The sequence below is a fragment of the Suricata suricatta genome, chromosome 14, assembly GCF_006229205.1.
Source record: "Suricata suricatta isolate VVHF042 chromosome 14, meerkat_22Aug2017_6uvM2_HiC, whole genome shotgun sequence".
Taxonomy (NCBI): domain Eukaryota; kingdom Metazoa; phylum Chordata; class Mammalia; order Carnivora; family Herpestidae; genus Suricata; species Suricata suricatta.
In genome coordinates this window covers 12,526,306-12,544,525 of record NC_043713.1, presented here as the reverse complement: position 1 = coordinate 12,544,525, position 18,220 = coordinate 12,526,306, and the positions used below count along the sequence as shown (strand labels likewise).

At 44.3% G+C, this 18,220-nt stretch overlaps 1 protein-coding gene across 1 annotated transcript in view; it reads left to right on the top strand.

Moving 5' to 3' along the window:
* Positions 1–6,764: 6,764 nt before the first annotated feature.
* Positions 6,765–18,220, top strand: part of SERPINB5 (serpin family B member 5) — a 24,018-nt gene continuing 12,562 nt past the window's right edge. The window contains exons 1-2 of the mRNA XM_029922637.1: positions 6,765–6,842; positions 14,618–14,792. Of these exons, the coding sequence (XP_029778497.1) occupies positions 14,625–14,792 (168 nt within the window). The 5' untranslated portion in view covers positions 6,765–6,842; positions 14,618–14,624. The remainder of the gene's footprint in view (positions 6,843–14,617; positions 14,793–18,220) is intronic.

The window sequence follows — 18,220 nt, the reverse complement described above, 5'->3', positions numbered from 1 at the left end:
TCATAAATCGGGTGTGTATATGTGTGCATGTGAGTGTGTATATGCCTGTGCACGCATGTGATGCAGCCAAAGATTTTTAATTCCTCTCAAGCTTTACAGATTATTAAATTTTCTTCCATTAAGAAAAAGAACCTACCCTTTTTTCTCCATATCTACTATATAAGTAAAACTATTCTCTGAGGTTTGTAATCTCGCGACAGCTTTTAGCAAGTAAAAATCATGATAGTTAACATTTATTGGAATTTCATTGGTGGCAGGCACTATTCGAAGCCCTTGGGCTGTGTTGTCTCATTTTGTCCTCATTATAACCCTAGGAAGAGCTGCTAACATCACAGACGTCCCGTTTTACAGATGAGGAGACTGGAGCGAGGTGAGTTTGGTTCTTTGTCCAAGGCCACAAGGCAGTATATGGTAGAGCTGGGAACCAGCCCATCTCCTGTCAGAATCAGCTCTAACCTTTGGATGGCCTGTGTCGGCGAGGAACCCCATAGAAGCCTGGGATTTTGAAAGGTTAACCTGTGAATAACCAGTCCTGAACCACTGAAAGGAATTCAGATTCCAGGGCCCAGACATATTGAATCACAATCTCTGGAGATTTGGATTTGGGAATCTGTAATTTGACTCTACTTCCGTTCCTGACTTCTCCCCTCTCCCCCCACTTCCTGCCTCCCCCACCCCCGCCAAGATTCTGAAGCACAATGGCATCAAAAAACAGTTCCATAAGTATTTTGATCTAATTAGATTAAAAAAGGGAAAATTTGACTTGTTTACTATAATTTTTAATTTTTTATGTTTCAAAACACTAGAAGAGCAACTCTCTTTCTTGGACGCCAGTGGCCTTCGTGACAACCATTGTCTGCACCCACCACGGCTACAAATAACTTCTTGTTTTCTACTGCGAGATTTCTGCTCTTGCATTATTTTACAAATTTAACATATTTAATTTAATGTTATTGTGCAAAGCACTGGGTGAGCTCTAGGAGGGGGACTAGGATGTGTAGATAAATCAAGAGGTGCTGGTGTCATGTGCCTTGGGGTCTAGGGAGGGACCAGGCTCAAATGCACTTAATAACGGGGGTGTGAATGGAGAATGAGGGCTGGTGAAGAAGCACCGGGTCTCAAGTTTCCACGTTGGGAGCTCCAGGAAGCACATCCTAGGGTCTCCAGGTCCAGGGAAAATAAGGACACTAGATAGAAAGTTCCACCCTTACATCCCATCTTAGGGGGTAGAGACCAGAACTAGAGTTCTCATAGGAAGAGCCTGGAATGTGCCTTTCATGCATAGTATAGGTTGAGTCATACATTTTCCCCCTTCCCCCCTAATTTGTGAGTTAGAGCCCCGTATAGGACTCTGCACTGATGGCGAGGAGCCTGTTTGGGATTCTCTGTCTCCCTCTTTCTCTGTCCCTCCCCCGCTTGCACTGTCTCCATTTCTCTCAGAATAAATAAGTAAATAAACTTAAAAAAAAAAGAAAAGACTACAGTGTATTCGTTAGAAGCATCACCTGGATTTAAATCTGGAATCTGGTTCCGCCATTTACGAATGTTGTGACCCCAGGAAAGTTATTCAATAGTGCTGTGCCTCTGTAGTTTTTTTCTTTTTCATTAATAAAATGGAATACACATAGAACTTAAAATGGTTATTACAAGGCATGTAGTAAAAAGTCTTGCATCACCTTTAAAAGCGTGTATGCAGGGGCACCTGGGTGGCGCAGTTGGTTGAGCGGCTGACTTTGGATCAGGTCGTGATCTTGCGGTTTGTGAGTTCAAGCCCTGCATTGGGCTCACTGCTGTCAGCACAGAGCCTGCTTCAGATCCTCTGTCCCCCTCCCTCTCTGCTCCTCCCCAGCTTGTGCTCTCTCAAAAGTAAATAAAAACATTTAAAAAAAATTCGTACATAAGGCACTGTGTGGGCTTAGGTTTCGCCATTTGGACATAAGGGATTTGGGCTCGATGATGGCCAAGTTTCCTTTTGAACGGAATGTCGGCTTCTCCTTGCCATGCTTTAGTTGCATCATGTAGGAAGGCGGAGGGCAAAACCCGCAACTGAGTCAGCACAGCGGAGGAGGCTGTGGAGGAGGAGGAGAAGGAGGCCGGAGGAGGGAGAAAGAGGGTCGGGCTAGTTCCCACTTGCAATCCCCTCCCAGGGCCTGGGGCAGGGATCCTCCTGGAGGCGGTCCTGGGCCCCTGTCCTTGGGCTCCTGTCAGCCTTGGCCTGGCTCATCTAGGGACGGGGTGGGCCTGGTTGCTTGGCTCATCTGTGACCTCAGCTTCTGCCGGGCTACTGAGCGGTCCTGGACCTCATCAAAGGAAACTCTGAAATGTCTACTTCTTAAGAAACACAATTTTGTTTTGAGTTGTGCAGCCTTTATCTACAGCACAGGTAATCACTGACCACAGTGAGAGATTGAGGATGCAAAGGCCCAGTGGTGACGGATGGCATTTTTGAAAGTAACTTGTCAGGAAATGTGACTTTCCAATCACAAGAAATAATACATGATGATTTTAGAAAATTTGGCAGATAAAAATATGGAAAGAAAATAAAAATCACTTGCAATTTCATCAGTCAGAAATACAGTTAAATTATTATTAAATTTTATTTTTTAATTTTAGAGAGTGAGAGCACAAGCAGGGGAGAGGGACAGAGGGAGAGGGAGAGAGAGAGAGAATCCCAAGCAGGCTCAACGTGAAGCCCGATGTGGGCTGGGATCACGACCTGAGCCGAAATCAAGGGTCGGTGGCTTAACTGACTGAGCCACCCAGGCGCCCCTTACTGATAAATTATTTCCTACACAGTCGTTAAGTCTTCTGAGTGCCACACAGATGTAATCTGTCAACATGAAATCAAGCCCTCCTTCAGTGCATTACAGCAAGGCCCAAACGTCTCTAAAAATGTGTATGTATATATACATTTCTTAACCTATGGGTATGTGACTTCATCTTGTGAACATTACTCTTCAAAAACATAGTTATTTTTTTAATAGATGGACATTCAGCTGGTTTCTAGTTTTTCTGTTATAAATAATATTATTGTGGACATTTCTGTACATTAATCATTGACTTTATCTGTAATTATTTCCTTTTATTTTTGAGAGAGAAGAGTGATAACCTGAGCAGGGGAAGGGGGGGCAGAGAGAGAGAGAGTGAATCTTAAGTAGGCACCCCATTCAGTGTCAAGCTCAATTTGGAGCTCAATCCCATGACCTGAGCTGAAATCAAGAGTTGGGTGTTCAACTGAGCCACTCAGGTGCCCCTCTAATTATTTCCTGAAGAAACATTTCTAAAAGCTGTATTTTTGAGTCAAAGGAGATGGATATTAAAAGTATTAAAATGAAACCATATTGGGCCCCATGTTGGTAAAAGGATGTTTCACTCTCTGACCTTTACGTCTAAAAGGAGCATTAGTATAACAGGTCCAACCTCTCTCCCTCCTTTTTACATTGCGGGAGCCTGAGGCCCAGACAAGCGAAGTTTCTCTCTGATGATTAATACTGAGCCATGGAGTGTGGCTTAGAATCGACTCCAACATGAAGTGAATTCTCCTTCCCACACTGTCACCTTCTTTTCCTCTACATCCATCAACCAAATATAAGTGATTTGATGCTGAATTTTCTGCTTGGATATACCCTGACACTCAGTATTAAGGATTGTGTCACTTATACTATTTGGTTGTGGTTTAACTCTGTGGAGTCCTGCTTCACCTTTACTTTTTTTTCAGTGTTAGGTGTGGTTTTTTATTTTTTTCCCCCGTAAGTTCGCATCTTAGTAGAAATTTCATGTGAGTGAATTTCCATTACAGGCTATCATTTGATAGAAAATTTCTTCTAGACAGAAATTTAGGCCTCTCAAATGCCAGATGTTAAGTCCAGCACGGAAGGATGTTAAGTTGTTGGATTCTTGAAATGGACATCGTTTGGGCGAAGGATTCTACCTCCGGGGTTTTGAACACATTTTTCTCTGTCTCCATCAGAAACTCTAAGGTCAAGTGGCCTTAGCCTTCCTGACTCAGTTTCTCCACGTGTGGAGAGGAGGGGACGGTCCTCAGTGAGCAGGTGGGGGCCTTCCTGTGTGATTCTGTGCGCATGGTCCTCCGTTCCTCTGCCGGCCTCGGAACTCCCATGTGCTTCCCTGGGAGTCATACCCACCAGCGGTGGAAAAAAACCCCACTGGTGATTTGTAGGTTTCTGGGGAGCATGCTCAAGAGTTTGTGGCTGAAATTTATCTTCTTGGAAGAGAAGAAAGAGGGAGAGACAGACAGACAGAGCCATTTTAAGCATGCTGTAACAAAGCTCCTTTGACAAGCTCCTGGGAGTGGCGGGGTGTGTCAAGCCCTCCCTCTGCCGAAATGCTGAGTAATCAGGTAATAATGTTTGCAGTGTTTCAGCCTATAGGTAAGAAAAAGCACCAACCAGTCTCCTAGGTTATTAAATATTTGGGCTGATGATTGCTTTTGTTGAACTAGAGAAAATTATGTTTGATAAAATTGTATGATGACTGAATGGATACTTCATTGTTTAAGCTGTTTCTTCTCTCCCCCCCTCTCTTCAACGCGCAGCAAATAACACAGTGTTTGTGGAAAATAAAAGAGAGAGAGGAAGATTATAATTTGGGGAATTATAGAGCATATGGTTCTTCTTACAAACAGGTGTATCATTTTCCACTAAATATTTTCAATGAAATATTTATTTCCAATGGTCAGAATTATATTCAAGTTTCCTTGGGCATTGCTGAATTCCTGTCATTGGAAGCATTTCTTTTTATCCTTCTTAATTTTTTAAATGTTTATCTATTTTTGAGAGACAAAGAGACAGGGCCTTAACTGGGGAAAGGGGGAGAAAGAGGGGGACACAGAATCTGAAGCAGGCTCTGGGCTCTGAGCTGTCAGCACAGAGTCTGATGCGGGGCTCAAACTCAAGAGCCGTGAGATCATGACCTGAGCTGAAGTCGAACCTGTAACTGGCTGAGCCCCGCAGGCACCCCTCACCGGAAGCATTTCTGTCTGGGTTTGACAAGCACTGAGCGAGAGTGTCACAGAGGGAATTCAAACACCAAAAGGGAGAATGGACAAAGCCCTCTGATCTGAGTGCGAGTCTCTTAAAATCTTAGGGTCACAGTGGCAAGAAGGCGGCAGCTGTTAAGTTACTGTAGTGAATTAGATGTGAATAGTCTACACCAGCCTTTTGGCCATTCTGATTAGTCCCTGAGCCCGTGCCTGCCTGAGGAATAGGCAGAGTGGCAAAACCACATCCACCATCATCGGGGAGCCCACCAAATGCCAGACACTGCGTACGCGTTGTGTCTTCGTGTATACGTGTGTCTCATTTCACAGATGAGGACACAGGCTGGAGAGGTTAGCGCTTTGTCTAGGCTCTCAAGCACTGAATGGTACGGTAAGTTTCTAAATGTATGACTCTGCCCCTAACCCCTTATTTCTCCACTGCAGCTGGGAGTGTAATTTTTGAGAGGCCTACATCACCCTCTTATGACCTTCTTTTTTTTTTTAATGTTTATTTATTTTGAGAGAGAGAGAGAGAGAGAGAGAGAGAGAGAGGGAATGAGCAGGGGAGAGGCAGAGAGAGAGGGAGACATAGAATCTGAAGCAGGCTCTAGGCTCTGAGCTGTCAGCACAGAGCCTGATGCAGGGCTCGAACTTGTGAACTGTGAGATCATGACCTGAGCTGAAGTCGAACACTCAACTGACTGAGCCACCCAGGAGCCCCAAGACCTTCTTACCTCCACTTGCTCCTGTGATGTTCCTTTCAGAGTTCAACTTATTTGGTTTATGACTTTGATCCTGGTTAATAATCGCCAGGCATCGGGGGAAGGGAAGCTATTAGTCAATCATAGTTTAGCAAAATGAAGCACTCTCATTCATTTAGACAAGCATGTATTGACTGCATACTGTGTATCAAGTCCATACCCAGTCGGTGTTACAGAAATGAATGGGGCTTGGTCTTTCATCGCTAAGATTCTCTGTATCTTTATGGTTAAGATTCTTGTAGTCAGGTACAAAGGGCAGTACAATAAATAGATGCAAATGGTACATGAAGAATAGGCAATCTTAGGTGAGCACAGTGGAGAGACAAATGGCTTAGTCTCAGGTACCTTCCAGAGAACAGATCTGGTAGGACAGGTGTAGGTCCCACCGAATGAAGGAGCCGCAGGAAGGCAGGGAATCTGGAATCTGCAAAAAGTAGGCTCCACAGAGAGCAAAGCTGTGCAATCTCAATCACTGGGAACTTCCTCAAGCACTTTCTATCAATTTGGTATTACAGACTTGGCCAAGCATACTTTACTTAATTCTATGCCTTCTTTTGTGATCGCCATGCTGCTTAGTAGGGAGTACCTCTTTGGCATCCAGCAGAATGTGCTACCCCAATCTGCAGGGAAAGGTGGGGGCTGGGGAGCCTTTCGGGCACCACCCTATTTGAGAAGTATGAATCATTGCGACTGTCACCTATTCCTTTATTTCATATCGTATTTCACCTTCCGGTCCCACGTGGCCTACCAGGGTTGCCCTTATGAATGTATGTATGTATTCAGCCCAAGGCAGGATCCACCAAAGCCCTTCCTGTCCCAGCATGTCGGAGCCCTTTGGAGGTTGTGCAGACAGCAGCAACTTCAGCCTGAATCATTTTTTTTCAATCGTGGACCAGCTGCCAAGAGGCTTGAGTAAGAGCCGGGAGTGCAGGCTGGGAGTGGCCACAGAGGGAGTGGTGCCCGCTCAGGGGAGCCAGCCCTGCCTCTGCCCCACGGAGGCTTGCTCCTGCATCCAGGTCCTTGGGAGGCTCTCGTGTTCTTTTTGCTCTGCTGTGCGTTTTCCAGGATAACTGTGACTCCAGGTGAGCAAAGCGCGGTAGCAGGGCCAGCGATTTCCCTTTGATTCTTGAAACAAAATAATTATTGGAGCGGATTCAAGGTGGTGAGGCCGGTTGCCATGATGGGGATTGTGGAGGGTAGGCTGTGGGCCATAGGGCTGCCAGGGGCGGCACTCTGAGTTCTTGGTCCTTTGGGAACCGGCAATGCCAGGTAGGGAGCAACAGGAGGAGAAAGTATTTCGGAGGATGTTTTCAGCAGTGTCTGGGAATTCAGAATGAGTTTTGTAACACGAATTCAGGAATGGAGAGTTGCTGAAAACCTGGAGAGATGGTGAAGGCATTTGAGAGTCTGGCTCACCTTCCTGGTTGGACGAGAGTTCAGTTTTGGAACTGCTCTTCTTTTCGGGATTTTAAAGCATCCGGTCTCTGTTCACTTACTAGCAACTATGTTTTGAGTGGAGACTACTCTCCCTCTCTATTTCTGGGTTTCAGGATGGTTGAAACAATTTATGTATTTCAAATATGTGTTCTTCGTTTTTGTTTTTTGTTTTTTGTTAATGTTTATTTTTGAGAGAGAGTGACAGAGCAAAAGCATGTGGGTGTGAGAGCAGGGGAGGGGCAGAAAGAGAAGGAGAGAGAGAATCCCAAGTAGGTTCCATGCCCGGGACAGAGCCTGACACAGGACTCAAACCCGCAAATCGTGAGATCATGACCTGAGCCAAAATCAAGAGTCGGACGCTTACCTGACCGAGCCATCCAGGCACCCCTCCAATGTGTGTTCTTGGGCAACTTTCCAAAGGGTCCGGTTCATGGTTTCTTCCTGATAGACACTGTGGGTTTTATGGCTTTATTTAAGCCTATTATATACTAAGGATCGATTTAACAAGCCAGGTGTTCGGTTGGCTTGTGATCAGATTACACACAGATCTGTGGAGCTGAGGGGTTTAGCCACGCTACGGCTCAGCCTTGTACTTGTGGATGAGGAGTGGAGGTTCAGGGGTGAGGTGGTGTCCAAAGTCACACAGCTTCTAAGTGGGGAGCTGAAGTAGAATGCAGGCCTTCTGACTCACAGCTTGTGGACTTTTCCACGACTGCACAGGTGCCCTTAGCTTTTCACCCCTAAGTCACTAAAGCGGTCTTGAATAGAATCAGGTGTGCCCCAAATCTCAGTCCCCACCAGTATGCGCAAGTATTGCATGGGTTCCTTGAAGGGTGAAGAGATGGAGCCTGCCTGTGCATTCTCTGGATGACACAGCGGTTATGTTTCTTTGCTTCCTAATGCCTTCTACTCTGCCACCGCCATCCGTCTGCTTGACTTGGAAGGTATGCAGTCAGAGCAATTTCGGTCATTCTGGGACAGCCAGCCCGACCCTAGTTTACTGTTAGGCAGCAGTGGGAAGGCTTGGGGGTCAAGATCAGGCTTCTAAACAGAGTATCTGAGCATAGCAGAGGCTCCCCGCCATTGGCAGTGAAGCCATTGACCTTATTACTAATAGCTGCGCTATCCTTTCCTGCTGACACAGCGCTTTTCACACACATCGACTCATTTCATGACTTTATTTAATCCTCATGATATTCATTCACACTGCAGAAGCTGCAAGATCTCCTATTTTCCTAATCCGGCTCTGACTTTTTCTTCTGGTGAGTGCAGACAGCAGAGACTGGGCTGTTAGGCATGCTCCACTGTGGTTATTACAGGCAAGGTTTCTTGGGACATCGCCTAGGGACTGGCTATCCCAAAGACTTAGAGGCTTTTTTATTCACCGCGTCTTTCTTCATCTGTAAACTGAGGCAGGCTAAGCTAAATGATTTCCACAATAACCTGACACAGTGAAAAATTAGTTGTGAAGGACTGAAAAAACTACGTACATAGCCGTGTGTGCATGCATGTGTACTTGTGCATAGAAGAATGGATCTATTGGTAGAATGAACTTATCTTGTTCAAATACAGCGTGTGTGAGAGGGAGAGGGGTACTCTTGCTAATGTTAGGACAACACGGATAAACCAGGACTGTCTCAGGCAAGACAGGACCTATGGTCGACCTGCCCATGAGGTCTTTATCTCACCCAGATGGTCTACAGATGAAAAGTTTGAGGACCATTGGCTTAGATGCATTAAAAAGTTTAGGAATCTTGGGGCGCCTGGGGGGCTCAGTCGGTTAAGGGTCTGACTGCAGCTCAGGTTGTGATCTCACAGTTTGTGGGTTCGAGCTGACAGCTCAGAGCCCCGGAGCCTGCTTCTGATTCTGTCTCCATTGCTCTTTCCCTCCCCCACTCATGCTCTCTCTCTCTCTCTCTCTCTCTCTCTCTCTCTCTCTCTCTCAAAAATGAATAAACATTAAAAAATTAAAAGAAAAGAAACTTTAGGAATCTTTATGCACTCTCTGAATTGGGTCCATTCTCCGTGGCACACACTTTTGCATGACTGACTGCTACTTAACCTTGAGGACTCATCTTTAGTGGGATTTACTTGGAGGGAACTGATTCAGAGGTGATCGCACTAAGATCCTCCTACGAGTGGGCTTCTCTCCCGAAGTACTTGTGCCCCCATCCAAAGACTAATCGCACTATCGCATATGTCATACCCCGTGACAGCTTCTCAGAGGCAGGACCCAAGTGTGTGTTCACCTGTGGTTCCTTGATGTCTAGCTCCGTGCCCGACACACAGTAGGTACTCAGGTCATACTTATTGAATGGGAGCAATATCAAATGAATAGCTTGCAATGTAAATAGCAGAAAGAGAATGGGAACTTCTTTGAAAATGGGAAAAAAAAGTTTCGTGTTGATTTAAAAAAATATACAAAGTCTCTTGGCATCTCCAAAGGGGTAATTCAGGACTTGTAGAATTTTTGGAACTCCGAAGGCATGCGAGAGGACACATTCAGCAAAGACACCATTTCGGAGAAGGCAGGTGATGAGGTGTGGTCGGAAGTACCTGGCTGGCAGCTGGTGGAAATGAGAGTCTGGTTTTACCACTTTCCCCTCCCTGTGTGGGTGGCCTGGGACAATCACTTCATCTCTGTCCACCCCACTTTCCTCCCTGTGACATGAAGAGGAGGAGCCAGACTAGATCCACTCCAAGATCTAGCCGCCCTTTAAAGGTTTGTGATTTTGGAATATAACACAAATAATAGGCAACTTTGTGATAAATTCTTAGATTTTTGTTTGTTGCATTTGTATTTATGACTCAAATTTCCACCTCACTTTTTTCTGGTTAAAGTAAAAGTGCCTTTTAAACATTTAAGTGACTAAAACATGTCGTGTTTTCTATGTTGGAGCTGTTATGAAAAATCTCTTTTTTGTTACAATTGTCAGAGGGTTTCCATGAAAATGGCAGAAGTTCTCTCTGTGACCAAGTGAAAAGTAAAGCAAAAAAATCGCGGTGATTTTAGCACATTTATTTTTGTAGGACTTGCTAACCTCTACTCTTGAACCCATAATTTTTATAGCATTACTTGTGCAAAATGGTCCGTGTAGGACCTGATGCATTTTCCTGGGCTTGTATTACTACATTGCTGGATTTGTTTGCACACTTTGTCTTGCAGCACTGTGAGGTGGCAGTCGGCTGTGGCCAAAGTCATCCCCAGATTGGCCTTAAGTGGTCCTTAAGTGGTCCTACTCACCAAGCAGGCAATCAGATTTACCATGAACTATCTGATGGATTGCTTGGTTGGTGATTGTTTGCCTCTATAACAATTTCTGTGTACACACATCTTCTCTTCCTTCGTCAAGCATCAAACAATGTTGCGTTCTCTGGGACCTCAGATATTAAGGCTATATGACCTTCCCCAACTCATGGGAGAATATTCTGAGAAAGGAGCTAGTCAGCACACAGATAAGGAGGCACACCTGTTTGGACGCCTACACTGAGGGCTTTCATGCAAAGGAACAGACTCTTGAAAGGCAGGGTCTGCCCCTGTGGGGAAGCCTCAGCCGTTAGACCTGTATTGATTTACATTTTTCCATCAGGGACTGGAAATCTAAGCCTTGAATTGCAACACCGTGTTAATTATATTGTGTAATCAACTCTACTAAAACCCATCATCATCGTGTAGTTGCACAGAACCATTTAGACTAAATTTATCTTCAGATGCTCTAAAGGGTGAATGAGTAGTGCTTCACTTGAACAATATGGTAAAACGAACACTTCCTTACCCTTTGATCCACTTCTAGATGTTTGCAGTCCAAATTCCCTTAGCAGATTACTCTAAGGCCTTAAATACACAGAGGAAATCACACTTTAAAAGTAAGGTTTGTTATCGATTATGCAAAATTATTCTGATTTCTCTTCCTGGAGGATAGGAGTACATGCTGGGAAGAACTACTGGTGTTTGTTCAAGCAGAATTCATATGTTTTCATACTACTATTAATGTGAGTAGGTTTCAAGTTACAAAAGCTTTGAGAAGTCTGCAGTGACTTGGGTTTCAGGCTTCTCTCTTTGGTGAAGAAATAGCTCATTTAGGCATTTCTGTTTGATGAAGAAAGGACTCATGTTGAATTTTAGTTGATGAGCTCAGCACCATCAATGTGAAATCTGCTGCTGGAGAAAGCCAGACTTCGTGTGCTAAAAGTCTGTTATATGGATTCCCCAAACCTTTTGTGAAGTTTCTTTTTAACTTCCTCGTGGTGGAACGTACTGGTCAAAACTCCCCGCTTGCTTCCATTTCTGTCTCGTTGCTCTCCGTACCCCTGATGCTGGGCTGCTGCTTTGCCGGGGCAAGTACAGTCATCCTGAGCAGATCCCACCCCAGAGAGAGGAGAAAGTCTCGGGCCCCAAAGGTATCTAAGATTCAAGGTTACTTTGTAGTAGGTTTTTGGAACACCGACCTAAGTTCACTTAGCTGTTCTTACTGGGGACATAAAACAAAGGACAAAGAAATCATTGGAGATGACCAGTGAGCATGAATGGGTTAACAAAACCTTTTTTTTTTTTTTTTTTTTTTTGCAAATGAATTTGCTTCTACAGACTCCGAGATACATTATAAACTTCTTAAATCCATCCTACACACAAGCCACATGTCCCATAAAAGGCAGATTCTGAAAACCAATTTCAAAACCAGGGCCTCCTTCCTTGGTCTTCTTCTCCCATCTTTGAATTTTGAACTTTTATTTGGGCATGAGATACACAAGTGAGATCCTATGCATGCATTGATTCTAACACCTCTTTAGGTCCTGGTGGAAGGAAGCCCTCTGTCTTGGGTGGTGACAGTTTGATGCTGGAGAGCAGGTCCCATCAGAAATCCTCCAATGTCAGGTTTGCTCTTGTGTCTGTGTGTGTGACCACACAGTACCTGATGCTTCAAGATTTGGCCTGTGCATTATCCTCCAGGGATAGTAATATCCTTCTAGGTCCCTTAGAAAGTCCTGTCCTGGTCTCAGGCAGAGGCTCAACAGTCCACACAGCTCAGCTCTGTTTAAGAAAGGTTTGTGCCCTGACTCCTTGGGTTAGGTGCCTTCAGGTTTGATCAGTAATGACTGGATTGAACAGATACGTAGAACTTTTCTTAGAATAGGAGTTCTCAAACTTTTCAGTTTCTTTTTTTCTTTTCTTTTAAAAAAAATGTTTTATTATTTATTTTTGAGAGAGAGGGAGAGACAGCATGAGCAGGGGAGGGTCAGTGAGAGAAGGATACACAGAATCCAAAGACAGGCTCCAGGCTCTGAGCTAGCTGTCAGCAGAGAACTTGATGCAGGGCTTGAACCCACGAATCATGAGATCATGACCTGAGCCAAAGTCGGATGCTTAGCCAACTGGGCCACCCAGGTGCCCCTCAAACTTCAGTTTCAAGATGCCTTTAAGCTCTTAAAAATTACCAAGGATCCCAAAGACTTATTTGTCTTTTTTTATGTCAATTATTTCTATTGGTATTTACAAAATTCAAAATTAAAACTGGAGATTTGAAAAATTTACTTATTTATTAAAAATAGCAATAATGTAACCATTACATGTTAACAGAAATAACCTATTTTTATGAAAAACAACTGTTTTCTAAAGGAAAAGGGGTGCAGAAAGAAGAGTAACATTGTTCCTTCATTTCTTCAAATCTCTTTAATATTTGGTTTAATAAAAGACACATCTCACAGATTCTGGAAACTCTGCTGCATATATGTGACAGGTTGACAATGGAAAGAAACAATACCTAAACATTATTATAAAATTAAAACAATTATTTAATCTCTATGCACAACGAGGGGCTTGACCTCACGGTCCCAAGATCAAGAGCTGCATTCTCTACCGATTGAGCCAACCAGGTGCCCCTGACCTCATGGACCCACCGGAAAGTTCTTAGGGACTGACAGAGGTTTCTGACACCACATAGAGAATAAGAGTCCTCAAACAGGACTAGGTTCCCACACGCCATTGTCTCCACTTCCCCAGGCCCCATATTTTTAGCTGAAATCATTTGGAAATATTTGAATATTAGCCCATATTATTTGTTACGCAGCTCACACGGCACGGGCAGCTGCACATTCCACTTGTCTACGTATCTGCCCACAGAGATGGCAGACATAGAGGAGGAGGGACTCCGTTGATCCTTATAACACTTTGTGTAGTGTCTTCCACATGGTAGGTGTGGTACTCACAACAAAAACATGAACAGCTGTATTTGTTGACTATTACTGTGTTCTAGGTGTTCCCTGAAGGCGTGAATGACTGTATGAGTCTCCTAGAGCTGTAATAACAAAGTACCACAAATTGCGTGGCTTAAAACACTAGAAATTTATTCTCCCACGGTCTGGAGATACCTGAAATCAAGGTATCGGCAGGGCCCTGCTCTCTCTGCAAGCTGTAGGGGAGAGTCTGTTCCATGCTTTTCTCTTAGCTTCTGGTGTTGCTAGTGACCTTCGGTGTTCCTTGGCTTGTAGAAGAGTCAGTTCACTCTCTAGCTCTGTTGTCATGTGGTCGTCTCTCTGGGTGTCTTCACACCATCTTCCCTTTGTGCGTGTCTGTCTTGGTGTCTTCTCCTGTTTTTACAAGGACCTCGGTCATATTGGATTAGGGCCACTCTAATGACCTCAACTTGGTTAAATCTACAAGGATCCTATTTCCAAATTAGATCACATTCACAGGTGCCCAGGAGTGGGACTTCAACATATCCTTTTGAGAGATACAATTCAACCCATAACACTTCCTAAATATTAAATTGAACCATACAAAACTGCTATGTTTCAACTGTTTTTCATCTGCAAAAATGTCAATTTCATATGGTTTAACCTAAATCCTAACTGAAACAAAATGGATAAATAAAACCAACTGATTTTTAAGTTTATTTTAGGGAGAGAGAGAGAGAGAGTGCGTGAGACAGTGGGGGAGACGCAGAGAGAGAGGGGACAGAGGATCTGAAGCAAGCTCTGTGCTGACAGCAGAGACCCCAATGTGGAGCTTGAACTCACAAACTGTGAGATCATGACCTGAACCAAAGATGCTCAACCGACTGACCCACCCAGGCACCCCTAAAACCAACTGATTTTGATGAGTGCTTTCAACTGTTCTGCCCACTTGCTGAGGAAGAGGTGTGACTCCTGAGAATGGCCTTTGGGGCCGAGTAGGCTTGAATTTGGAGATTCTGGGCAGAGCTGGACACACAGAGGGTCTCATATGCTTACTACTCAGACCTTAGGACATTTTCCCAGAGGTTTCTTCACCATAGGCTTTTAAAATTGCATTTACTCAACGTTCCTCTCTCTCTTCTACCCAAGAGTTTGTTTGAAAAGAATTCCGTTGCATTGGCAGAATGCAGGTGAGAACACCTTGAGGACACTTTAGAAATAACCTCATCCTTTCCCTTCGCTCCAGGCCCACAATGGACGCTCTACAACTAGCAAATTCAGCTTTTGCAGTTGACCTGTTCAAACAACTGTGTGAAAAGGAGCCAGCGGGCAATGTCCTCTTCTCTCCGATCTGTCTCTCCACCTCTCTGTCACTTGCTCAAGTAGGCACCAAAGGCGACACAGCAAATGAAATTGGAAAGGTAAGCTCTACACCTTGGTTTTGCTGGGGGTATGGACAGACTTATCAGAACACATAGGCAGTGCCTAGGATAAATGAACGGGGGCTCTCAGAGAAAATTACTCAGGATTGAGAATTATGCCATTTTTCTCACCATCTTAATCTATCTTAAAATTCTTTGTAGTGTTTATTTGTTTTTGAGAGGGAGAAAGAGCACGAGCAGGAGAGGGACAAAGAGAGAGGGAGACACAGAATCCGAAGACAGGCTCCAGGCTCTGAGCTGTCAGCACAGAGCCCAACACAGGGCTTGAACTCACAAACCGTGAGATCAAGACCTGAGCCGAAGTTGGACCCTTAACCGACTATGAGCCACCCAGACGCCCCTTCATTTATCTTTAAATGTGAAAATTCATTAAACTGTCCTGCAACCCACACTTCCAAGTACCATGTAGTAACGGACAACCTGGGGACCTGCTTCCTAGGCAATCACAATATTTATACTCAGGAGTGGCCTTTGGTGAGTCTACCTGTTACATTGTAAGAGTCAATCAAGATGGTGTTTGTTAAATGTGCCACTGCAGATACCCCGTCTAATGGGTGAAATGTATTGATGGCCTCATGCTTTATTTTAAGAGGCAGGCTCAACTGCATTCTACTCTGTGCTTTATTCTACCCATAATATATCCATATTAGATAAATAGATCTGTGCTTATGTTGGTATAGAAATTACTTAAAAATTTTTCCTGCCTTCTTATTTATGTTTCAGAATACTCCTTGGGGCTTGAGTATCCTATTTGAGAAGAATGGACTAAAATGATCTAGCCCCATCTCCCCATATATGCATATAGTTATATTCATATGTGTGTGTATGTGTGTATTTTTTTTTGAGTTTCTTTTTGGCTATGGTTGACTATCTAGTTTTGTAAAATTCTTAGACCTTCAAATGAGGTGATCTTCCATATTGCTACATATCCTCTGCTCACTCGCTGTTATTTTATCATTATTTTTCATTGTTATGTAAATGATAGGTAACATGATATTAATTTTAAATGTACCATATAAAGATTTGATATCTGCATATATTGGAAATGATTGCCACAACAAGTCTAGTTAATATCTGTCACTCTACATTGTTACAAATTTTTTTCTTGCAGGAGAACTTTTGAGATCTACTCCCTTAGTGACTTTCAAATATATAATAGTGTTATTAACAACGGTCCCCATGCTGTGCTTTACACCCCCGTGAATGATTTATTTTATGCCTGGAAGTTTTGTCCCCTTTTAGACTGTAGGTAGATGTGCTTCAAATTCCATTCCATTATTCTTCTGAGGTTGGTCATTTTAAGTTCAGTAGCATCTTTTTTTCCATCAACTCACAAGCATTGGAAAAAAAGGGACATCTTCCTACAACCATAAATCCCTACAGAGTATGACCCACAAAGTATTATTTCGGTCAGGATGAAGAATTTACACTTGAAATTGAGTGGCGCTTGGGAAAGAAACTTCACTTGTGGGAAGAAGAGTTGTCTCTTCTCCGTCCTTGACCACCCCGCCCCTCAATTCCTACCCCCTTTCAGCCTCCTGGTCTCCCACTAGAGAAGGGATGGTCAAGAGACCTTCCTGGTGGTGGGTCTGCTCTCAGTAATAATAGTAAAGCTCTTTTCAGTACCTGCCATTGTTCCCCAGTAATGGTCACCTGGGTTCTTTAATTTTTTGGTCTTTTTACCTGTCATTAGACATGAGAGCTATGCGCTGCCCTGGACCAGCCAATTTGACCCGCAGTGCTAAGGCTTTGAGAGTCATAGGCACAATGTGCCCATTTTGTGACATTACCTGGGGTGTGGCATCAGGGCACTTGTTATGACTTAGGAGTCAGGAGAGAATCGCCTTATGCTGACATCACATTTTGGGGCACCATGAAACACAAGATCTGCTGGGTATTGGTTGGAATAGAAGCAAAGTTAGGAACAAAATTGAAGGGGACCTTTCCAGAATCGTAGTTTTAAGTGGCTTAGAATAGAACTATAATCGATGAGGGAAACAAAGGCAAGAGACATGTAGCTTCAATTAAATTTCCTTACCGCTTGCTGCCCACTGACACCTGAAACATGCAGAGTATGACCTTCCTCATGGATTCCTGACTGCCTTAGTGCCTTCATGTTCGTACGTCATTAAACACTAAAAGTAACGTTTTTTTAATGGCAGCCGACTGCTCAAGGTCCTGAAAACCTTGCTTCAAAATTCCTTAGAAACTTGCTTTATCTTTATCCTCCCTCCCTCCACAGACTTAAAGTATACAATCGGCCACTCCTCACAACACCAGTGCAGCTCTTTGTACTTATTAGAATGACGTGTTTGCACTAGAAATGTCTCAAGAACTCTTAGCTGTTTGTTCACGAACTCCACTGCATAATTTCATCATTAGCGTTTCGAATCCATATGATGTTTGAGATGTTTTCCATATAATGTCTGCAGTGATCATCACAGCTCAGAAAAGTAGGTATTCTGAGTCCGTTTTACAGAGTGGACAGGGAGGCTTTGCAGAGCTGGGCAAGATTGCATTTCTGGTGGGGACAGGCTGGGACTCTGAGGCGAGGCTGTCTGGCAATGCCCACCCCGGGCCGCCCACCATTCGCGACAGCTGCCTGCCATCAGCGATGCATCAGCTCATGGTTCAAGCGACTGGTAGGGTCAGAGAGACCCTGGCTAGAGACCCCTCTATCCCTGAATCTGCTATCTGCCTAATGATTGTCTCTCTTGATATTAATCTCTCTTTTCTTGTGTCTCAATTAGAGAGAAAGGGGCACATGGGTGGCTCAGTCACTTCAGTGTCTAACTCTTGATTTCGGTTAAGGTCATGATCTTGCAGTTTGTGGGTTTGAGCCCCATGTAGGACTCTGCCCCGACAGCACAGAGCCTGCTTGGGATTCTCTCTCTCCCTCTCTCTGCCCCTCCCCTACTTGGGCACATACTCTTTCTCTAGAAAATAAATGAATAAATATAAAAAAAAATTGGATAGAAATCGTACCCCAGCTTCACTCTTTCCCACGTTTGGAAAGCCCTTGGTCTGAGCATGAGAGGCATCATTTTGAAGAAAGGGCAAAATCCCCACCACCGTTGAGTGAAGAGAAGAGGGTATGGGTACGGCAGTGTTTCTGAACCGGGGACGGTGCCTCTCCCTCTCATCCCAGGGACATCTGCCCAGGCCTGGAGACATTTTTGGTTGTCACAAATGGAGGAAGGCATGGTATGGACACCTAGTCGGCCAGGAATGCTGCTAAGCATTCTACAATACCTAGGCCTGCACCCTCACCTACCCCTCAAGGATTACCCAGGACTGCACCCCCCACCTACTCCCCAGGATTACTCAGGACTGCAACCCCCACCTACTCCCCAGGATTACTCAGGACTGCACCCCCCACCTACCCCCCCAGGATTACTCAGGACTGC